The 25,363-nt window shown below is 39.0% G+C and overlaps 1 protein-coding gene across 13 annotated transcripts in view; it reads left to right on the top strand.

Moving 5' to 3' along the window:
* Window positions 1–25,363, top strand: part of LOC135251197 (rho guanine nucleotide exchange factor 9) — a 78,720-nt gene that overhangs the window by 34,659 nt on the left and 18,698 nt on the right. For 11 of the 13 annotated variants that reach the window (XR_010329099.1, XM_064328381.1, XM_064328382.1 and 8 more), the window contains 5 exons: window positions 12,377–12,556; window positions 13,123–13,212; window positions 17,768–17,968; window positions 21,229–21,408; window positions 23,636–23,868. Coding sequence is in view for 12 of the 13 variants with exons in the window: in XM_064328381.1 (XP_064184451.1) it covers window positions 12,377–12,556; window positions 13,123–13,212; window positions 17,768–17,968; window positions 21,229–21,408; window positions 23,636–23,868 (884 nt within the window). In the remaining variant the exon portion in view is untranslated. The remainder of the gene's footprint in view (window positions 1–12,376; window positions 12,557–13,122; window positions 13,213–17,767; window positions 17,969–21,228; window positions 21,409–23,635; window positions 23,869–25,363) is intronic. The other 2 variants (XM_064328384.1, XM_064328383.1) reach the window with 1 other exon arrangement.

Below are 25,363 nucleotides of genomic sequence, written 5' to 3'. Positions count from 1 at the left end.
ACATAATGCCTTTTCCTGTTTCAGTTGTCAAAGTAGATTTATCAAAACACCACCAATGTCTTGCAGATCAGGGTGTTGTGCACCACCCATTTTAACACTCACTGCCTCAACTAAGGTGGAGATGAAGGGTTCTGTCCAACAACTAGCACATTTTTTGAATTCCAGGTTATATTTTATCCTCATGCACCTGCTTTGTATCTACAGCTTATATTCCACAGATACTGGATGAAAGGTATGTGGTTAACCAATGGATTAAATGCTTAAAACTAAACTTATAACTGCAGATAAAAAAGGGCTATATAGCAATTCTCCAGCTGTCCCTAATACCCATGTTACATGACGTAAATTACACATAATAAAATTTCAGACCCAGATTACATGATGTAATCACATGCAATTTTTCCACAATACAATTTCAAAGTCAACAGCAGTTTAAATCACAGAACATTTTAGTAATATATTTTAAAATAATTTAAATATATTTCACGCATGTGAACAGAACACATACAAGTTAGTATACAAGTATTGTTGTGCCTAAATTAAATATAGGCTGTTGAATGTGAAATAAGTTTGTTTTTTATGTAATGTTGATTGCATTATGTGCTTTAGTTTAGACCTGACACCAACTGGTGATTGCCAGTCTGAGAAAAAGCAAGGATGTCATGGAGGTCACTACTTTATATGTCAGTATATGTGAGCGAATCACATAAATTAGTTTTTGCATTAAGCATAAAGTTGCATGGTATACAGTAGACCTGACGTCTAGTCTGTGTGTGATGAATTGTACCAGAATTGAAGTGCATTGCAGATCGATTGCACTGCATCTTTGGTGGACTTGGTTGGAAGTGTACTTGCATATAAATTGCATTACATTACATGGAAGTGAATCTGCCCACAGTTTCAAAAGGTTGTGGTGTTTGTTAAAAACCAGCGTTATTCATCTTCAGATTTTTTAAGCGAAGCCTTTGGACAATTCGCTATGTCGGCATATACAGAGCTGTATGTAGTAAGAGCTGAGACCTCAGAACTCAGCTCCTCCTGGCCACGTACTTTATGTGAAGCTTGACCTGACCCGTTAAAGGTCGTTGTATTTCTTCTGCTGTCGAACAATTACTACAACGCACGTGTTTAGTGGGTTATTGATATTTTTGTGAACTGCGCACCAGAAGATCAGAATTTCTTATCTGACACCATGCATTTGGTATAAAATGTCTGCTTTAACAAATGGCCCAAGAAATATCTGTGTGGAATTCTGCCAACAAGAAAAAAAAATGGTTTGATGGGAAGAGGCAAAGAATATAAAACACATTCTGTACAAGGGGCTTTCGTTGACTTTATGGCTGAGGCCATTTGTTCCCAGGAGCTCTTCAATTGCATGGGCTCTGGTGTAACTAAACTGCTAGAAACTTTGGAGTATGGCGTATAACCTTTAGTTAGCCTACCTCATGCACACTACAGGGTAGTGCTAACCAAAATGTGTGAGACCCCACAAATAGTGACATATTTCACATTTTTTTAAAGTAATGAGTCGGTGGGTCACTCGTGTAATAGGCAGAGGGAGGGGCTAGAGCTTCCTGTTGTGTCTGCTTGGCGGTCTTGTGCTGCTACATATTTTTGATGAAGAAATTAACAGCATTGCACTGTGTGTTTGCCATAGGCTATAGCCTATCCTTTAAACTGTTACAGTTTTGTCATGACATAGATTATTATTTGTTTGCCACTACTTACACTACAGGCCAGCGAGTGGAGGATAGGATGGTCATCTATAGCTGGGTTCCTTGCAAGATTTATTCCCTTTGGGGTAGTTTCTTCTTGTCGATTTCTCTCGATAGCTAACTAGTGAGATAGATCACCAGCAATAGCTTGTTTTGGGGTCAGTGTGACTGATTTTGGTAGAGCCACAAATTTGCCATATAGCCTATGCTTTTAGTTATTGGCTGCTCCTCCATTGCAATGAGTGAAGCCAGGTGAAACAATTATTCATGAAATTGTACATTGGTTGAATAAATAGGAAGTGAGAAACTGATTGGCTGTTGGCGGGTGTTGCCCCCAAAAAGATAAACTGCAGGCAATTTTTCTCAGGCAACTTTTGTTGCTCAGTTGCCCGGGTTGCTGGCCATCGCTCAGCTTCACAGAAAATGAATGGACTTCTGGCAACTGGTCAACTGAATCACTCGCTGTGTGATTGGGGGTTTGGCTCCATACTTCACAAGTTTATCAAGGGCACTTGACCCAAAATGATTTTCAACTTGCATTCAAATCTAAATCCCTGTGGGGTCACTGTAGACATTGGGTTGTTGACAACACTTCCTGATTAGATGTGACCCTCATATGAGCAATATGTTGATGCAATACACCAGGTGAGGAGTGTGTCATGAATGGAATGCCAAACACAGCAAAGTCTTTCATCAACCGGGTGCAAGCGTACCCTCCTTGTACACTGCACTTCAACAGAGTCAATTTACTTTATGCAAGTTGCGATGAATTTGTACAGGTACAAGAACAACTACAAATTGACATTTACAGACAAAATACGAATCATAGTCTGGAATAATGAGGGGGGAACCTCTGTCAGTTAACAGTGAACAGATGGGTCCTTTTTTGAGCAAAAATATTCCACTTGGAAAAAGCTGACAATCCTAAAATCACTCACATTTTTAAATATGCATGTAAGAAATGGTGGGGCTATTCCCTCTGTGAACAGATGTCAACTGCAGAACAATACATCTCTTCCTGTGGATAGGTTTACATTAGGTCCGCCACTGTTAAACAGCTGACCTTCATTAAATTTAATTGTGCTTAATTGCAGGTAATAGAACTGTCTTCGATAAACTGGTGTCGCTAATTTTGTGTGTTTAAATTTGTACATATGTGTAGCATAATGAGACCATGTTTTTGCCATTAGCACTACATGGCATTTTGGAAGGAAAAAATACATATTTTGGGCACAAGAACAAGATATGAGCATTGAATATAAATCAGGCATATGAAATGGCACAAGCATTGCATGTTCAATGGATGTCAGTCTCCAATCTTATACATATTTCTTTACTTGTTTTTTGAGAAATACTGAACTATGCCTTACAGTATTTTTTTTTTCTTTCATTTTCTGCTAGGCCATCCTGTCTAATTAATGACCAGCTTTCTTGATGGCTTATAAATGGCTTTTTGTTCAGAGGAAGAAATAATAACATGTCATAAAATGAGTATCATAGACAGATAAAATAACAAGGAAACGCTGAATCACTCCAGATCCGGGCAACTGCCCAGCTGTGCTTGGATCAGTGCTGCTAAACAAGATGCTTTGTATCGAAAAGCATCAGGACCTTGAGCACGCTGGTGCAGTTCCAAGGCGTGTGCCTGTGCCAGTTTTGGGGGGTGAAATAGGAGCTTCTCCTTTCGGAATGGGCCTCCCCTCAGGATGCTGTGTGTCTTGGCGAATGCAGGGGAGCAGGCCGCAGCCTTCTGAACGGGCAGTGAGAGCAGCCTGCGGATGAAAAAAAAAAACCTCTTCAGAGGAATACAAATGATCCTGAGCAGCAGACCCTCTCTAATGAGCTCCCCTACCACCTGCGGAAGCAGAACTATACCAAGACCTGTTCGTTTCTTTCTGGAAAAAAAGGGAAGAAAGAGCAATGTATGGGATGCTATGCTCTGCCTCCTTTTCTGTGAATTAAGGTCAGGTTTGTAATTGATGGCACGGTGTCCGGGGTGGGGAATAGGCGAGTGGGAGCACGACAAAACTAAAGTGGGGTGGGAATCACCGATGTGTGACCCACACACGCTGAACACTCGCTGTGGACAATGTGGCTGTGCAGTCAGGGGTGGACGGTGCCGGGGGAAGGAGGGCCCCCTCCACATTACAAACAGCGAAATCCTAAAGACGTGCAGACGCACAGTTGACATCTTTAATCTCGCTTCTGTGTCATCTAATGCTAATATTCTTTCCAGTTCATAGCAGAATGTTCTGTGGTTAGCTGTGAGGCTATGAAGTTTGATCCAATTTTCTTCTCACTTCAAAAAAAAAAAAAAAAAACAGTCAATTATACTTTTCTCATTTACAACTGGCTGTAGCATTAGTAGTGAAACTCAGGGTAAATGGCTTGTGCGTTTGGCCATTTTGAGAGCCTTTATGTACTGTACTGTGATGTGACCATAAATGTGTGTCTGGGATTCTGGCAGGTTGGTTTTAATAAGGTGCATTCATGAAGTAAGCAGCCCTCACAGTCAAACTGCTGAAGCCAAGCTGGTTTGGGGTTGGGGATTACTTGGATGGAAAACATTTTTGCTGTTGGAAGTGGTGCTGGTGGGTTAGTAAGCATTCTTCTATCTGGACCAAGTAAAATTCAGTACCTCAGTATTTTGTGCTGTAAAAAATGCCATTATGTTGGTAGGGATTTTAAACCAAGGTCCTGACCTACTGTGGTCATTAAAGGTTTCACTACATTTTGAATGAATAGAAATGTTAAATTACAAACTAAATTACAAAAATTACAGACTGATTATCTACACTAGTCCACCTAATCATCCCCCTACTGGTTTAGCACCAGAGACAGTTTGATCTTAAATTCTAATTAGTTATTATCAAGTATGCAAAGGAAAATTTGAGTGGAGTAGGAGCACAAAACTTTGAAATAGACTCCAAGGATGCACTGTATCGATAGGTAAGAAACACCCTGGTCGCCAACAGCAGTGGGGTCTGCAACCGATACTTTTCCTGCCTTGACGCATTTAAATGCCTGGGCTACAAATTCAATTTTTTTTTTACTACTTCCTTTTTAATTTGCTTAAACCTGGAGCTGGAGCTTAAAAAAAAAACCTGTACCCCCTCTCATGTTAGAAGATAAAAGTATGGCCTGATAGGACTTAGGACAGCTGTCTTCTTATTCATTAATATATAGTATATCTGAAATGTCCCTCTGGCCCGAAGAACCCGTGTGGGACATCACAGATACAGCTGGTTCTGAATTTTGGCATTCATTAGTCTTCTGTCAGGTCTCATAGAGAATTATCGGACAGACATTGGGCCAGGTAAGCCTGTGGGAACCCAGGAAAGACCACGGGCCAATCTGACTGTGTTAATTCCAGCAGTGCGATTATCCTCCAAAGAGTTTATTACACCAATGAAATGATGTCATAGTCAGGAGTGCCAGACCTTGCCTCAGGTCCTGGGGAGGAATTGAGCTGTAGGTACATGTCTACAACTTTGTCACTATGCTACAGGAGCCTATTCATTCTGCCATGAAGCAGTGAATAAATACATTCCCAAGTATGAATTACATTTACATTTTTTAAAGATGGTAGCTAGCAGACATGGAGCATGTTGTAAATGGATGTAGTTAATGGATGTATTAAATGGGTAGCAAGGTTCCACCTTCAGAGTGTGCAAATAAATATGTGTTTTCACATTTTACCTATCATACTGAATGTGATTTTGGATGTTTTGAAGAAGCATCATGTTGTAACACTGATATTACACCTATTGGAAAACAAATATTCAGGTATTACTACTCGTATTGTTAAGAAGTCAATTCAGTTAATTAATCTGAACTTAATTTGGAAAGATAATTTGATAATTGCATTCAGTTATGTACTATATGTCATACATTCATGTTACATTTTGGCATCTACCTGACATTCTTATGCAGGGTGACTTACACAGATTGAGGTTTTACGTACAATCCCTTTATGTAGCGGGATATTTACTGAAGCAATTCAGGTTAAGTGCCTTGCTCAAGGGTGTAACAGCACTGCCCCAGCTGGGAATCAAACCCACAAACTTTGAATTACAAGCCCACTACCCTACCCATTATGGCACACCACATGCAGTAGATGTACTGGGAATTGGTGATAAACGATTGTAAGGTTTTACTCTGAGTCGATACAGAGCTGGGTATGGTAATCACTTTCATATTTATTTTCCCCTCAGGTAAAACCTGTCTCATTTTCTTATTTGTTATTTTGCTAAAGTGGAAATTATTCTGTGCAGGAGTGTGCAGTCCCAACACCCAGGTATTAAAAAGAGTAAGGATCCACTGCGGCCTGTGTGTGTGCATGCATGCCTGTGTGTGTGTGTGTGTGTGTGCTCACGGCTAATTTAAGGTCCCACAGCTCTGCACTATGCAATACAATCTAGTCACATTATAAGACAAGTGGCATACCAAAAACCAAAGTGGAAATCGTATTACCTATTTTCTTCCCACTTACCATCTGTTTTTAAAAATTAAGTTATGCTTTTCTACAATCCAATAATACCCCAGATCCCCTCTAAACTGATGTGCAGTGAGCGTTCTGCTACAAAATGGCTGCTGTGAATCCACTGGGTGGGTGCTATTTTTTTGGGGAGGTATTGAAGTGAGTCACCTTCCCCCACCTCTTCAGTATAGAATGCATTAAGATGCCCAAAAAGGCCGGAAAAGCTATGTAAATGCAATTGATTTGTTACCTCATTTATATTTACAGTGCACTAATCGAATAATACAGTAAATAGTATGGCCTAAAAATAGAGAATGACATATACTGATGCTGTGTGTGGGGGGTAGTCATTAGCATGCAGGGGGCATAATGAATGAGTGTGTGTTTTGGACATATTCAGGCCATTGTTAAGGATTTTGTTCAGCAATTCTGTTAAATAGAGATGCGTAGAGCTGTTGTGGAGAAAAAGGAGCTTCTTAGCTTCATAAAAACCAGGAAAGCCTCTTGGAACTTGTCAAGCATTGAAAATGTCTGTTACAACATTTTTAGTAGTATAGCTTCTCTGTGAGAGTGTCATTTGGCAGTTATGAATGCATATAGAATTAAATTGTCTCTCAATGATGTCATCTCTCAATCACTAATTCAAGTTTTATACAGCCATGTAGTGTCAATTTATTAACCAATTCTGGGGTCTTCTGAAGTGTTTTATATGCATTTTCTACTGCATTTGCACCTACGTCTAAGGCACTTTGCCAACATAGAATAGGGAGAAAAGTGAAAGATTCGACAAATGCTTGTTGGCCTGTAAGGACTTTTTTCATTTCCTGTTTTCCTATAAATCCTATAAAAAATAATATCAGTTAGATATATTACTTGGGTTCATTGTGTTAATCTCATGTACATGTATATACTGATTCATTGTCATAGTTACAAAATGTACTTTTGTTTCGAATTCTGTTGTGCTCAGCAAACTGTCGGCATTGCAGTTCAATTCCTATCAAGCATTTTGCCAGCATCACATAGCATCATAGACTTAAATTACTTTAAGTTTGGAAGCTTGAGGCAAGGAAAACATGAAAGTGGCTGTGTATGCTCACTTCCAAGGTAAATTTTAAGACAGGAGCCATATTGATCCACCTGATTGTTGTCAGAGAATGCTGAAAATGTTGTTATTTAATAGAGGACAGTTACCTGCATGTACGTACATGCAGTCGATAATTTATTTTGAAATTGTCAAGACAAAGATAAGTAGCTGAGAGCATGAAAAGGTAAAACATATAAAGGTAGTTAACATATATACAGTGCAGTGTATAAGTATTTTGATAGTAAAATAATTTTTTGTTATCCAGCACATTGGTTTTCAAATGAAACAATATATATGAGGTTAAAAAGCAGACTGTTTGAATTTGAGTCCCTCCATTTCAGGAGACTAAACATAATTGAACAATTGGCTACTCAGTTGTGTCTTGGCCAGATGGGTGTCTTTGCATCATTAATTAACGCGAAAGAAAGCTAGAGTTGCTAGAGTTGATTTATCTAGAGTTGACTCTATGTGTTGCATTTGCATTTGGAGTCTGTTGCTGTTTTCTCAACAAGAGAACCAAAGAAGTGTCAGTGCCAGGAAAGCAGGCCATCATGAGGCTAATCAAAATAATCAGAATAAATTGATCACAGACAGCCTAAATATTGGGTGTCAAAATCAACTGTTTGGTACATTGTTAAGGAGCAAGAATGCACTTGTGAACTCAGCAATAGCAACCAACCTGAAAGACCACAGAAGACCACTGTAGTGGCTGACTGAATAATACTTTCAATTAGAAAAAACTTTTTTAAACTGCTGAACAGGTCAAGGACACTCTCAAAGATGTAGGCACAGATGTGTAAAAAACTGCCATAAAGAGAAGGGTACACTAGCATAACCTCAGAGGGTTCACTGCAAGATGCAAACCCCTGGTAAGTCTCATGAACAGATATACCAGGTTATAGTTAGCTAAGAAGTACATTTAAAAACTGTAGAGTTCCACAACAAAGTCTTATTGACTGATGCAATGCATATTAACCTGCACCAAATTGCTGGAAAGAGGGAAATGTGGAGAAAGAATGGAACTACTCATGGACCAAAGCATACCATCTCATCTGTGAAACGTGGTGGAGATAGTCATGGCTTCAGCATGTATGGCTGCTTCTGGAACTGGCACGCTTATCTTCTTTGATGGCAGCAAAAGGATGAATTCCAAAGTGTATAGGCATGTAATATTTTCTCAGATCCAAGTGCCTCAGAACTCATTGGGTGGCACTTCAGCAGGACCAACAAACATATTGCAACTCGAGAGTATTTTTAGGACCAAAAAGTAAAATGTTCTTGACTGGCCAAGTCAATCACCCAACCTGATTCCAACTGAGCATGTGTTTCACTTGCTGAAGCCAAGACTGGAGCAAAACCCCCCAATACAAACGAGCTAACGTTGGCAGCAGGACAGTCCTGGCATAGCATCACCAGGGAAGATACTCAATGTTTGATGATGTCTATGAGTTACAGACTTCAGGCAGGCGTCAAATGCAAATGATTGCAACCAAGTACTAAATATGACAACTTTTTTTTCAGTTTTACTCATTTGTCCAAGTACTTTTGGTCCTCTAAAGTGAAAGGACTGTGTACAGAAAAGGCTGTAATTCCTACACAGACCACACGGTATGGATGTAAATACCCTTAACTTATCTGTCAGGTTGAACTATAACCTCATATTTTTTGTATTCTATTTTATATTCTCAAATCCAATGTCCTGGAGTACAGAGTACAATGTCCCCATTACAGACTAGCTCTTGGTTGAATTTTTCCTTTAATATTTTCTCTTGGACAGTGCTTTGCTGGTCACAGATAAAGTTTAGCTTTCTCCAGAGTGCTGCGTTCAATATGTGGTGTATCCATCATTTTTTAAAGTTATTTATAATTTAGTCCTTTAGCTGATGCTTTTAGACAAAATAACCTCCAAAAGTGTATTCCACATGGGCTACTTCCCTTATATACTAAGGAAGACTTTCAATTTAAAGCAGTTTTACTATACAGGTATCCACAGGTTGTTTTAATCTATTTATTTTACATTGTTCGCTGATTTGTTCATGGAGGAAAATCAAGGATTTAGTCACTGCCAGCGTTGGCATTGTGTGTGTTGGCAGAAAGGTGATTGATTTGCCAACAAGATTACTGTGCTGAGAATGGAAAGCAAATGGATATCTGCCATTGATGATCATTCTCATGGGTTATGTTAAATATGAAAAATCTGGCAGTTGTTTGGTTTGAATCTAAAAAAAGCTAAGTCATTTACTCAATGAAAATATTTTGTCAAAAGCATAACACTGTACCAGAATATTGTTAAAGAAGTTTGCCTTCCCATCCGTATGTTTCTTCTATTTAAAAGATTACCTTTGTAGAAACTTTGGTCCTTAGGAAAGAGTTTAATCTTATTATAAAATATAAGCCTTAGATACTGTAACCTTAACTTTGACTTATTAATAAATACAAGTGTTCCTGAAAAATGTTTCTGCACTATGTATTAAAATGAAAGAAAACAACTGCATTGTTGTAAGGAAAAGCAAGGAATCCAATCAAGTTTAATCGGATGATTGTGATTTGGGATAATTTTGACTAGTTTGTTTCTGGAAATGATTTGTAAATATTTCACTTGGTGGATGTCTGTCAACCTTCAATGAGAAAGTCCTGTACTCAGAAGAGAAAAATGTACTGAATAGTTTTATTTATTTTGGTGCAATAGTGCTTTTCTATTTTTGCCTTTTTTCTAGTGGTTTCCTCTATGTGTTAACTTTAAATTTCGTCTTGCTTTCAGTTAAGGAGGATACATCTCTGTAGATGCAACGGAAAACATTTTGAAAGGGTTAGCTTGTGTAAGTAGCCTTATATAGAAAACAGTAAAAATTTGAAGGATTTGTATGAAGTTTTAACAAAACTAGTGCAAAGAAACCCTTTGTTTTAAAAGCTCTTTCCAGTAGTGTGACAGGCAAAACTACATAGATTTATTACACAAGTAACCCAGCAAATTTAATGTGGATTTATTTCAAACTGTAGCAGTCCTGCTACAAACAGCGTAATTTAATTTGCCTATTTCATTCACCGGAGCTGCTGCTCATTGCATTATCTCGGTCGTGCTTGGATGCTCATGACACGGTCAAGACAATTTGGTTTGACCAACTTCTCATGTGACTTTTGTTGGCAGTAAAAGAAAACATTTTACAGCAATTGCATTGCTTTTTGGTTGAGAAGCCCTTTTGCTTTCCAGAATTTTGCAGGCAATGTGCAGGAGAGAAACTGGACTTTCTCAGCACTGCCATGCTATATCTGCATGTGGAGGGCCCCTCAGTCCTGCTGATTTAGAGCATATTTTATTTGTTTATTGATTTATTTATTTTGTTTCACCTAAACAATAATAACTATATTACTAATTGAGCAAAGCATGATTGCAATAATGGGCAAAAGGCTTGGTAAGGGATAAGACTGGTTCCTTGATATTGTCTCCAGTTGTTAATACTTTGCTATACATTATGCTAAATAGTGTTGTGGTCAAATGATTATGATGATATTATTATATATCTTCTTCTATTTCTTCTTCTTTTTCTTCTTCTTCGTAGTTATACTAGTTGTCGTAGTAGTAGCATTGTGTAACATTTTCTTTGTAGATATCCTTATGTGTGTTTTATATGTAATTTCCATGTTATGTTATTTTGCTTTTTTATACTCTGGATAGGCTGGGTGTGCAGGGTATATTCTAACAGCAGAGCCGCCACAGTGAACTCATCAGTCGTTCTTTGTCAGCAGGTGTTAAAAGGGTAACTGCAGTGGGAAAAATGTTTTTAAAAAATTTTAATTTCAAAAAGTTTTAAGAAGTATTTCTGACCTTTTCTTCATCCTGACAGAGGAGAAAATGTTTGCAGCACCACAAGAAAAATAATAAAGCATTAAACCTATTTTAGGATGTATTCTTTTGGGACATGCTTAGATCTACAGTACCTTGCCTTGCGCTGACACTTTCTCAGCAAAGTCCCACTTGCGTATGATTGTCAAGTTGAGGCTGAGAATGTTGAATAAAAGGAGCAAAGTTTCTGAGAGAAAACTTTATTTCAAATACCCTTGGGTTAATGCATAATGAGCAGGAGTGGAATATTTCACAGTATTTCAAATTGTGTGTGATCACGATCGGTTTGGGATGGGGTAAAATGAATGTATGGATAAATGTTAACATGAAGCAAGAGTGCAAAAGAAAACAAATGATGACAGTGCAACACTAGGTCTTTTTACAATCATTCTGTGTTTTGGAGTCTTTGGGCATGCATAACATCAAGATGCTTTTTTTTAGTTTTTAGTTTATCTATTTGACGATTCACTTAAAAAAATTACATGGTTGCAAACACCAATGTACATGCACAATTAAAAGAGAATCAAGGATAATGCTTTCTTCAGGTTACAGTTGCATAACTGAAGTCAGGAGATGTTTTTGACTGTTTTTGGTAAGAAATGTTCCCCTTTGTATAACAAGGAATTCAGCAAAATGTGAAGGCCACTCTTACCTGCACAGTTGCATTAGCATATTCTTTTAGTGGGCGTTAGTGTCTGCTGCCGTTAGTCCATTCTGTTCTTGCAGATGACTCTGTTGTGTCTCAGGCTGTTGTCGTATGTATGTTTCGGTCTCATATTTACTGCTACTGTGTTGTCAATGGCTGTTACTTTTTTGTATACCGCATCTAATAGTCTTGTTCTGGTATTACGTTCTGTGTATGTGTCCAAACATCCATGATGATTGAAATCTAAAATTATTTCATTTTAAAGTGAACAGGTGCCTGCAATGTACAATTTGTCCCCTCCCCCAGTTCAAGTCAAGGGGCAGTAGATTTAGTATTGAAGTAAACAGAATCTCCCTTCTCAAAATTTTTACTTAAACCCCATTACTGCAGTTTTCAAAATTGTGCTCTATTTTCAAGATCAACAGCCTTCTCTTTCATAGGAATGAGTCAGGAATGCATGAAGGATATTCATAGCCATATAGCTTTTCAAAGTAATTTTTCTCCCTCCTCCCTTGGCCGGCACCGGCTCAAATTTGATTAGAACTGCAGAGACCGTGCTGAGGGGAATGCTGTGGACTCAAAAGGGTCTTTCTTTTCTCACCTTCAGTTGATTAGCGGAGGTTCAATCGTCAGTGCCGAGGCAGTATGGGATCACGTTACCATGGCCGACCGAGAGTTGGCGTTTAAGGCGGGGGACGTCATCAAGGTCCTGGATGCTTCCAACAAGGACTGGTGGTGGGGACAAATCGACGATGAAGAGGGATGGTTTCCGGCCAGCTTTGTGAGGGTAAGTGAAAGCCGCGTTAAAGTGTCGTCCCTTAACCATCCAGCATACTTCATCACATCGCATCAAGAAAAGGTGAAAAAGAAGAAAGAAAAGCAAGATGATCTATGCCGTTGTGCATCGATGGTTTTCATATACTGTCATTGTCACATTTTAGGAACGGGTTCTGCATTTGAGGGCACAAAATCATTTCCATTATAGTTGCGTTTTAACTGGAGAAAATATAGAAGAAAAGTATACTGAGGACAGTAGTGTCTAAGGTCATACAGAATCATGGGAATACATGATTTGTTTTAAATCTTTTAAAAAAGCTTTTTTACTCTAAATTTAACCAGATTGAGAGCATTTTCTACTTACTCCTTTTGATGCTTTTATTTATTATCAAAGATGGACTTATTATTTTTTTTTAATTGACATATTTCTTAAAGAATAGAATGATACTGCAACTTACGGGAGGATATTAGCTAATGTATATGTAATGTTTCGCCCATCACCACTCTTCCATCTCCATTTATATTGCCATATATAGCTTTTGAAACGGAAGTGTATTTTTGTTGTTCTTTTCTAAGGTTGAACCTCACCCTCCTCAACCTCAAACAAAACAAGTTTTCTATATCAACCCCATAGCAACTCCACGGTTCCAAAACACAGCTTCAAAGGTGCGTTCTGTTGCCCCTAAATCATCACGCTCCCTTGGGTTCGTCATGGCAACCGTTATGTCTTCGTCCACAAGCATCCTTGCGCATTTGACCCTCCCATGACCTCTGCATAACTGCAGCTCACGAGTCATCTATTTCTAAAATAATAATAATAATAACAATAATAATAATAATTGCTCAAGGTTATTTTCAAAAGGAAATTGAAGTTTAAATGTTTTATATTTATAACCTTGATCATGATCTAACAATGGCATTACTTAGATTTTTATTATATGTTACAGTGAAAGATATATTTCCTGAATTAAAGACTTAGTGTACTGTCTGAAATTTAACATGATTTGACAAGACAGACTGCTTCAGAAAACTGCATGCAAACCTTACGTCAGCCATGTTTCTTGAGATTTTGCATGTTGAATCTTTTATTAATTATCTGAAGCAGACTCTTTAAACATAAAAACAGTAAACATGACTTTAGCCATTTTGCATTTCACAAAGTAGTCGTGCACCATGACTCATCCAGTGCATAAATATTTCTGTTCCTTTTTATGTCTGTGAAGTTCCTTTACATTTTAAGCGGATGTTTCTGCTAGTGTTTGTTTCTCTGTTAAATGCTCAGAAAACATGCTGCGATAAGGGGAGTTGTTTCAGAATGTATATGTAATGTCCTACAAGGACTATAACCTTTGCTATGAAAAGACGATAGTAGTTGTTAGAAGCGCTGATATATTCCCTGTCATCCACTCTGGATCCCTTTTTGAGTCTCTGGACCGCATGAACATAGATCTATGTGTTGTGCTGGGGCTTAAGGCCATTGTGTACAGTAGGTCCTACAGAAAGGGACACGTGAGAATGCTAGCAGTGTTACATACTCTCTCCCAGGAGTTATGCTACAGGGAAAAGAGGCTGTTGCCTGCATTTCGTTTGCACCTCACAAGCAACCTTTAACCCCCTACCAGCAACCAGTGAAAACACGGAGGAGATCTATAGGCTGTGTGTGACACAGATGAATCATACTGAATGGGTGGTGCTAGTTGAATTATACGGTAAAACCTTATTAATATAAACCTCAGGATTGCATGCTGACCTGTCAACTGAACGGCACTCAAGTTGTATATAAAAAAAAAATTGTGTTTTATCAATCTCCTTATTACCATGGAAAAACATTTAAAACCGTGACTATTAAACACGAGCAGGTTGTTGGATTTCCTTTAACAATCGATAATGCAATGGAAACTTGACGAAGATTGTGAGGTTAACACCACAACTATTTTTGATAAGTGCTGTGGGACCTTCACGGACTACAGTGTCTGTCTAACCTGACAGTTGGCATCTCGGACAGCAGATAGCCTCCAGAAATATAATATACACATTACTTACACGTCTTACCTGCCTACATTACCTTTACCTACATTACCGGCTCCATACATAATATTACATGTTTGTTCATTTAGCAGTGATTTTGCCCTTGCCTGCTTTAGTTCTTATTATTCAGTCGGCTGACCATTTTATGTGACAATTCATGAATGACATGTAAACCTCTTTTGACAATCATATTATTGCTGACAGACGACTTTAAAGTAACCACACACTGAGTCACATCTTATCCTGATGATGCCCTGTCTTTTGTAAGCACAACACTGCTGATCTCTGAAACATTTTAACGATTAACTGTATTGATTTTGTGAACGCTATGCATGATGTCCTGAATAGTAATAAAATAAAGTCATACCATGACTATCAATTTTCTAAGGACACACCACAAACCATAATGGATTTATACACAAATCCATTCCTTTGGCAGAAAGATAGATTTGGGGATGCACTGTTGCTGTATCACTGCACCAAATTAAATTCATTCAAGAGTAAATAGTTTGTTATTTCATATCTGTGTGGCGCTCTTGCACCTTGCCTTTTTGTTTCTTGTGTCAGGTATTACAGGACATGTGACCAAAAAATCAAAATAACAATGCCAGACAGCAGTAATGTTGTAAAGCTGTTGTCAGGAGGAGCACATTGCAATTTAGATATTTTAACAGTTGTTCTCTGTAGCAAAACTGCAGTATGTTATTTAGGGTATTTTTAGGGACAGATCTGAGGATTGTGCGAAGTGACTTTTCTTGAGTTCCCTTGACTGTTAATCACACACATTTATATTAAGCTCTTGGATCCAACACCTTGAATGCCATATGACTATTCAGTTAAACACAAGGCCTCTGAGCTGAGATATAGTATGTTTATTTAAAAGATTTGCAACTCAATATCCCAGACAGTCCATCTATAACTTTTATATTTTTTTACCTTGTTAATACCACTGAGACAATCTTTCGAGCCAAATTTTATCTTACTCCTTCTTATTCTTGCACAGTTTCCTACAAATTCTACTAATGGAGTAAATTTCTATTTCAGGTTGATTAATGAAGGTGTTTGCTATGGCACACCTGGCACTGGCTGTGGTTGAAAACTCAGATCCAAACAATGCTAGGAGATTTGGGGTGAATGAACAAGACACATGTTGCAGATTTTTGCTTCAAATTGCTAAAATTAAATGTGAAAGCAAGATGATGTGAGTTGATTAAAAACTCTTGAAGGTTCAATATAAGGTGTACTTGAGTCCATAGCAAAGATAAGCCAAATACTGCATGTGTCACCACGTTTATAGTGTGATGTAACCAGTGGTGCTGTCATCCCTATGTATGGATCACCACATGTGAAATGTCACCAACAATGCTGTGAATTCCCAACAACAGCAGTCAAGGGTCATTTTGTGCCATACCACAGTTCCCATTAAGTGTCTCCAAAGCATTTTAGCTGGGTCCACCTTTGAAAAGGGAACAAATGCCATGCTTAAGCAATCCGAGTTATGTTAAGAATCTCGGAAGCCCCCTGATCATGATCTTAAAATCATTGAACTGTGTGAGTGCTTTCATTAACTCTGTGTGTCCTCTTTCAAATGGCCCTTTTTTTGGCCCAATTAATAGAGGCCCACATGTGTTAGTGGATATGACAAATACGGGGGATTTTCTTCCAAGGCTTATTTGGGATTAGCAGTATGTTGAAAGGCTGGCATGTGATTGCGAACGAATGCGGGGACAATGTGGGCTTGTGTTGATATTGATTACCCATGTTTAATCTGGATGTCTGAATGGGAGAATGTCATGCTGCTGCTGTTACATGCAGTGAATAATAAATTGAAAGTCTTACAATACAATGTTTTTCCCCCATCAATTTGTTTAAACTGGGGGTCACTGCTGATGTGCTGTACTTGAGAGGGGTCGGAGTATCATGTCAGAGAACTTAGGGTTAATTTAAACTTAACGCAGCTTCAACAGGACCCCAAGATCAATTAAACTCTAGTATTTGATAAATACAGTGAAGGGAATGAAAAAAGGGGCCAATGCTTAGCCATGCCATGTTTGTGGGGTGAGCAGCAGGGTAGGTAAGGAGGAAGGCGTTGAGTGGATGAACTGAGCGTACTCTGACTGCAGCCCTGGTGAATGGACACGAAGCGGTCCTCAGACCGAGCCACACTTTCACGTCCTGGTATGATGGACACACACTGAACATCGCTCAAATGAATCATTTTCCCACTTCTCTGGATGCATGACAGTTCAATCAGAGAATCAGAAGAGGTCGTCATTATTGAACAGGAGATTCCCTCGTGGTGAGATCTTTGAGAAAATATTGACGGCGCTGAAATGCGAACACAAAAACCCTCGCTGGTTATACATAATGGCTGTGGTCCTTTCAGATTTGAAACCTTCTGTGTGCTTTTTTTGTTGGCCTCGCTCCCGCTGTGTCTGAGTGTTGCTCCATGCGCGGTGTGCCATGATGGTGCTGCTCCATCGCCAGCGTCGTACGCATCATTCCACATTCTGCTGAAATTGTACCCGCTCTCTGCTGCTCATGCTGTGCTTTTTGAATTCAGGTGTAAGGAGCATTTTTTGTGGTGTCTTCATCAGAGCCTGATCGTTTGATGTGCAGCTATAGATTATGTAATGTAATTTCCTAGACCAATGAAATTTGTACATTCATTATGCTTATGTCATTACCAGTGCCAAAATATTGATATTCTCAATATACGAACTAATCTGTTTCTTAAAAGAAAATGTCTATATATTTAATTTAACAAAAAACCATGCTTAATATATTACTGAATGTATATGTGACGTACATGGACGTCAAAATATAAAATAGTACAGCATTTAACACAATGTTATTGCAAAATGTGTTGCATGCATTTACTGTACAATATTTGTTTCCAGAATATTTCTGTATCATGTCCTGTTCTCTTTCATGCATTCATAAAATAAGTTCCTTTTTCTATGTAATTTATATGACAAATATTAAAATATATTTCATGTGTATTTATTTTTGGTTTGGGACATTTTAAGTATTTATTTACTTGTGTATTGACTAAATGAGACTTTTCTTTGACTATTTTGATCAGCATCTCTAACGTCTCTAACGACACTGTGATTCTGTGGGTAGGTGGTGACAATGCTGCTTGCATCATTTCCTGTGCCCCGTGCTCACATGTGCTCTCTGATGTTGCCAGCTATGGGTGAACCAGGAGGATGGTGCTGCGGAGACAGCGGAGGGCACCAGCGAGGTACAAAATGGCCACCTGGACCCTGGCAATGACTGCCTCTGTCTGGGCCGGCCGCTTCAGAACCGGGACCAGATGAGGGCCAACGTCATCAACGAAATCATGAGCACAGAGAGGCACTACATCAAACACCTGAAGGACATCTGTGAGGTAACGCGCTCACAGAGCCCTCAAAGATGAATGCAGTCACAGAGCCCTCACATATAGCATAACTCAGAGTTCCCTGTATCTGAAGCACAAATACTTGTTATGCCAACAGCCATGCCACCATTTGCCGTGCTCCTATCGATTGTTTGAAGCTAAGCTGGGTGTGGGCTTGGCTTGGATGGAACCAAGCCTCCAAGCCTCCTGGGCAAATCCTGTTGCCGTTGGAAGCGATGTTGGTGGGCTTGTAGGGGGCAATCAAATAAACCCCAATGCCCCAGTGCAGTGATGGGGACCCTGTGCTGTAGGAGATGCTGTCTCTCAGATGGGACATTAAACTGAGGTCCTGACTCACTGGGTGCATCTCATTACTTTTCACCTCACCTCCTTTCCTCCATTCCCACACTACTACTGGTCTCCTACCCAGAAGTATGTGTAGGAAAGGAGAGAACGAGGAGGCTCATTCCAATTGCTTATCTTATCAGTACGTTGTTTCTTTATTTTGTGGCACAATAAACATTTTGTGGCTTAAAATGCATTGTGTGCACAAAATTCTGCATGTTACATTTGGCGTCCCATAAAAAACCAGCATGGCAGGGGTCCCCCAGGACTGAGTTTGTGAACCACTGCTCTGTTCTGTGACATCAGCACAGAGGCGAAGGATGTAAGGTTCATTTCCACAGCCTGTCTTACATCTCTAGTAATAAATCATTTCCACCAGACAGAAATGCCCCCCCCCCCCCGCCCACAAAAATATCGACCTGGTTGCTGGCAATATATCACCACAGTGGTAATGCAGTCAGGGTGCACTTGGATTGTGATGAAATAAATCAACAGAGCAACATTAAGTTTATGCATTTTCTTCAGAGATTGATTTCATAGCGCTCCTGCAGTAGTATATCAACTGAATCTGCAGGACCAGTTGCTTTATTATTATGAAATATATATTATTCACATATACGTCATTGGTATTTTATACATTTAAATATGAAATTAGTGGGTGCATGAAGTATTTTATGGCTTGCAGTGCATTGAAGTAAATTAAAGTAAAGGAAAAGTGTAGAATCATTTTAACATCCATGATGAATATTGTTGTGTCATGCTTTTCTGAACTGATATTTTGCTTGGCTATTTTAAATGGACTTTACCTTCAAAAGACTGACACAGAGGGACCAATTTATATGTAGGTCAGGTTGGCACAGTATTTGAGATATTTGCAATATTGGAATACTGCTGCATTTTACAGAACAGTCACATTCAGAATTAAGGTTTTGCAGCAAGTTATGTTATGTGTTCTGGGAAACCCGTTTCTTACTTGTTGTTTAATTTAAAATATTTCCTGAAATTAACCAGGAGCAGTTAACTGATACCTACTTTTTTCCTGTGAAAACAATATTTTTAAATTGAATATAAGGTAGTACATATACCGTATACATACCCTGTTTCCACTTAAAACAAATAAAACAAAATATGAGCTGACATGGTGCCTGCTTTGTGAGAACAGTTTTCTTGCCATCATAAGCCTCACTTGAGTCAGTAGCTGCTTGCTATGAAGCAATGGTATGCACCTGTCTTTCCAAATGATAAAAAAGTTGTCACATTAAACAGCTGGCTGCTGTTAATAGAATAATATGTTTTAAACGACTCCTAGATGTGCAATATCACTCCAAGCCCTTCTGCCAAGTTTTTAGATTTAATGTTTCAGCACTAAATAAGGAGCAATCCCTTCTTATATTATAGATATGAATTTGAATGACCCTGTGAAACAGTTAAGCTCAATCAGCCAGTAATTATAGCAATGGGTTTTCATTCAGAGTTAACAAGGCAAGGGAGGTGACCTTTTAATGTTGTCAGCATCATATGAATCAGATGCTGGACATAAAAAGCAGTAATTGAGAAAGACAAATTTTGAAGCCCAAAGCTTCTGGAAACCAACCTATCCATCTCACCGGGACTTCTTGCCAAGCACTTCTTGTGACATATATAGTAACTAGCACTTAATCTCTAAAGGCCTTGTCTAAGGGAGACTACACAAGTGTCTTTATTTCCACAAGTTCAAAGAAGGATATGCTATTTGCTAGGAATAGGACCTCTAGGACTCGTCATTCTGGAGATGCATGCTCCCACGGGTTGCAGAGATGCCAATCAGGCAATAACACACAGGTGATTGACACCCAATAGAACAGAAAAATTTAAGCTCCAATCAGTGGCTCCATCCTAGGCATGTAAAAAGTTGGGAAGCAAAGATATTCTTTTTGCTCCGCAGATATTGTTCCATGGCTTGCTTCACAGCTCCACTGCTGAAGTTAAAAGTGTTCTCATTTTCTGTGTTGTTATGAATATGCATGAAGGGGAGTTGCCAACAGCAACCAGAAACCACTGGTGCCAGAGGTCTGAAGAGATGTTCAGTGGTCATCTGCTATAGCATTATCATCCTTGAATTTACCACCAACTGTGACCTCCCCATTAAATTAATAGTTCAAATGAAATGTCTTGGTTGCAGTCTGGTGCAATACTTAAGAAACTGGACTGGTTAAGGGTTGCGAATTTGAATACCCCATAAGGTAGCAGCCTCTGCAACCTCATGCAAGGTACTTAAAAGGACCTTATTAATGATCTTCATCAGCATAAATGGAGAGCAAGCAAAATGCCATTAAGTGTATTTGCCAAGCAAATAAAGAAATATTGTATAATGTAAAAAATGATATTCAGCTTAAGAAATGAAAATGTGTAATATTAATATAATATATTGAGTATCTCCATAATATAAAGGAACAGGAGGCTTACAGGGAAGGCCCCAGCACATTATTTTAGTATCTCAGTGGGGAAATCATCTGTTTATCAGTAAATGAACTGTAATAACAATGAGAGTGCTGAGGTACCTCAGTGAAAAGCAGGCGTCAGTACATAATGGGGACCCCTGGACAACTCAGTGTCTCCAGCCCTTCCCACATACCCAAATGAAATATTCATGGAGCCAATGAGCTTCCAGGCGTAAAAAGAATGTGATGAGATCGCTCAGCATTCAGTGGTGATTTGACCCCAATCTAAATCTTGTTAGGAGGGCAAGCATACATGCACTATTTGCTATTCAGTCTAATGACGTCTTGATCAAATGAGATGAGATTTTCACCATAAAAGATCATTTTCCTTTATAACAATATGTGCATATAAAACTTGAGTTGGGTGTTCCTTTCAGAGTGCTATTACGATTTTCCACTTCTTTAAGCAGTTTCTGACTTGCAATTTTATTTCCTTCATTTAAGGGCTATCTGAGGCAGTGCAGGAAGAGAAGAGACATGTTCAATGATGACCAGCTGAAAGTCATATTTGGGAATATCGAGGACATCTACAGATTTCAAATGGGGTTTGTTCGAGACCTGGAGAAGCAGTACAATACTGAGGAACCTCATCTTAGCGAAATTGGACCTTGCTTCTTGGAACACGTAAGCTCCCTGGTTCAAAATGTGTGGAGGGTGTTGTATGTAACAGAATATATATCAAGTGCCATTTGACCTCACCTTAATGAAAACAGTATGTTTAACTCATGATTTGTTGGGTGGCAAATGTGTCTTATGTGTCTTCTGTTAATGCTGTAATTATGCGTTATGCAATGCACTCTATGTCGATCGATCTTCATTGTCTGTTGTACACTGAAATCTCCATAATAGTCACAATACAAGACAAAAGCATTTTACAACAAACAATAGTAGACTGGGAATGCAATGCAGGTTAAGGCATCACAAGACGTTACAGAGTATTTGTCAAGTCCTGGATCTCCACCTCTTAACCAGGCTTTATAACTCTGTGACAGTGTGTCTTTTGGATGATCTTGCTTAACTGTATAAATCAGCACGGTGCTGAATAGATGAATGATGGGAATTTGTATTGGCTTTTGCATTGTGTACTTCATGGATACCTTTAAATAGAATTCAGTTATCTTTCATATTGTTGAATTTGTGCTGTTGAAATACATTTTCTGCAGGCTCAGATGTTATGAGCTAATTTTTTGAAGTGTCCGGAAATTAATGTCATCAAAACATTTGCAGTCAGGTGCAAGTACTTAGATCCTTGACTAAAGGGGGAAAAAAAACTGGCACAAGATTAAAAGCAAGTGTTCCTGTTTTTCATTACAAACACAGTTTTGTGAATTCATGTTGGCAACTGCTGAAATGCTTGTTTTGATATTTAAGTTAATTAAGGATAAATGTTAATTGAGTGCAGGCCCGAATCAGGAGAATCTAGGGCAAAATTAGATTGCTAATTTACTACCCTTAGAAAATGCTCATATAGTGTTCTTGTTGTTGTAATAGTAATGCCTCTCTTGTGTTAAAGTGAGAAGCTATGAAAGAGTTCTGGAGTAAGTGGAGTGACATTTTGTCTGCACATTACCTTGGAGCTGGGGAAGACTGGTGGTTGGGGAATTGATTAGTCAAACAGGGCTTTGGGCCCTGTGCCAGTTTAAAGGACCAGCAGATGCGTTGTACTTACATATACATGTGAATCATCAGGGATGTATAATACCCCTCTTTCCTGTGGGGTCCAGGAGCTGAGTGTTTGGTCTTTTTTCCATTATACTCAATTCCTCCAATCTTGTATGGTTAAAGTCTAAAATGGACAGATTGCTTAATATAGGGCCCTCTGAATGCTATCAAAAATGCAGCAATAGGGAGATGTGCTTAGGTGTGCAGTTTTATGCAAAGGTGGTTGGGATTGCATCATGGTTTAATTTTATAATGCATTTGAACAATTTTTTTGTTGTTGCCATTTTTCTCCCATTTTCTTCCCAATTTAGTCGTTATACCAATTCCCTGTGTGTATCACGGTCCTGGTTGATGCGCTATCCTCTGTCGGTCTGGGGAGGGTGTAGACTACCATATGCCTCCTCCGATACACATGGAGTCGCCAGCCATTTCTTTTCACCTGACAGTGAGGAGTTTCACTGGGAGAGCGTAACGCGTGCGGAGGTTCACGCTATCTCCCCCAGATCCCCTCCCTGCTGAACAGGTTCCCCGACCAACCAGTAGGAGTCGCTAATGCATCGATCAGGACTCATACCCTCACCGGCTTCCTACCCGCGAACACTTGCCAATTGTGCTCGTAGGAACGTTGGTTTCATTACCTGTGGCACCTGTGGCCATTCTATACAACCTGCACAGTTCCTTACAAATCCCTCATATAAGCCCAGAAGACTGTTTGGTGTTGACAGAAGGTCATTCAGCCAATCTACATTCCTCATTTTGCCTCCCGAAAGTTTTGATCACTGTGTCAAGGCTGGTTTGAACAAACCAAATGTCTCTGCTTCTGATATGCATTACCCTACTAAAATACCTGTGAAAAGTACCTTCTTTCTGATAGCACAGGTAGACATGCCTTAACATCTGGAAACAATCTAGTATTTCAGTAGCTATATATCAGCCTATATTGTGTGATGTGCAAAACTGGACACAGTACTCTAGATCAGGTCTGACCAAGGCATTGTATGATATAACTGTAACCTCCATCGATTCCTGTCATAGCCAATGCACTTTGCTGTACAGTATATGTCAGCATCTCGCTTGTGTTTATCTCTGCTATGGTGCAATGTCTAGGTTCAGATAGACTACTGTGATATGAGGTTACCTCCTGCTGTTCCAGTCCCGCCAACTCGTCCGTCTCATTTGTGTCACACAGCAAGACGGTTTCTGGATCTACTCGGAGTACTGCAACAACCACCTGGACGCCTGCATGGAGCTGTCCAAGCTGATGAAGGACGGGCGCTACCAGCACTTCTTTGAGGCCTGCCGGCTCCTGCAGCAGATGATCGACATCGCCATCGACGGCTTCCTGCTGACGCCCGTGCAGAAGATCTGCAAGTACCCGCTTCAGCTGGCCGAGCTGCTGAAGTACACTGCCCAGGAGCATAGGTACAGTGTACTACAGCGCCGAGCCGGCCTTCACCGCCATTAAAGGGCACCCAGGGCTGTTCTGCGGAGTTCTGCCTACGATCGTCCTTTAAAGTCAAATTTGAAGCTGGAGACAGATGTATGGAGGGAGATAAAAAAAAAGTTGATGCTTGTTTGAAAATGAACCCCAGGGACAGTGTTTAGTGGGATTTACTGAGCGGCTCCCTCTGCGTGGGGGGAGATCACTTATTATTCGTGCTTTGGTATGTCCAACCAGACACTCTTCCTGGGTCTCATTTTCTTGCGGGAACTGCCCTAGGTGCCTCTTAATGGATGCAGCCAGTGGTGTCATTGAGCAGGTAAAGTGAAATGACATCGCTTCATGACTCAGAAAGGACAGATTTCCCATTTCAGTCATTAATCTTCATCTGTATGCACTGCCCCATCGCTGCATAACAGTATCCCATTACTACACGAGGCTCTGGTTAAAAAAGGTAAGTGCACATAATTCTGTCAGTCAGTGTTTGCTTTTGAGTCGGGCAACATAATATGTTCAAGTACCTACTGATCGTTTTTATTGTGTTTAATTGAGTTATAACTTGAGTTTCAGTTGAGCTTACTCTGTTTATTTTGTCAGACTGGCATTTAAGTTTTGTACAGAATATCAGCGAATGTAGTGCTTAATCAATCATTTTGATAGTTTATTGAAATTCAAATACATTTTAATACATGATTAATCAAATACATGATTAATCAATGTAGCTTCACATTCTGTTAATTACCAGGGCAGGCTTTGTAACGGCCACTGTTGCATCTAGAATTTATTTATTTATTTTCATTATTACTTTCATTAGGGAGTAAACTTTTTGTTATTAAGTGAAACTTCAAATTATGACTTCAAACTAAAATGATTAAAGTAATCCCCGGAAGCAGTGGGAAATAAGCACAATGCCCGGTGCATCATTTTGTTTCTCTTGATCAAAATTGCCCATGATTTGATTATCTGCCCTTGGCCAAACAGTATTATTTCTGTTAAATGAGATTGTAGTGTAATATCACCCCTGTAATTTGATTTATTTTTATAGGCTTCAATGTCAGTAATATAATATCTCTTTCAATATTGCTGGGGATTCTGGAATGGTCTTTGGCCGAGATTTGTTTAATTTTTGTCCTCAACTTTGAATTACAAATAAATGCTGTGTTATTGAGTGAAGCTTCAAATCAAACCTTCAGAATGAGGTCATTTCAAAATAATATATATATATATATATATATATATATATATATATATATATATATGTGTGTCTTTATCTAATATATGAGGTATCATTTTGTTACACTTGTCTCAATAATTTGCTCAATACTTTTGATTGTTTTCCTTTGGCCAAAAAACGTTATATTTATGAAATTATTGGACTGTATGTCTTCTTTGTAATTTTATTTAAATGTGTATGCTTGAATGTCAGAAATATTTTGTTCAATATTGCTGGAAAAGCTGGATGCCATTTCCGTGGAT

Source organism: Anguilla rostrata, chromosome 3, assembly GCF_018555375.3.
Source record: "Anguilla rostrata isolate EN2019 chromosome 3, ASM1855537v3, whole genome shotgun sequence".
In the NCBI taxonomy this organism is placed as follows: Eukaryota; Metazoa; Chordata; class Actinopteri; order Anguilliformes; family Anguillidae; genus Anguilla; species Anguilla rostrata.
The sequence above is the reverse complement of the archived record's forward strand: the minus strand, read 5'-3'. Positions and strand labels throughout refer to the sequence as shown.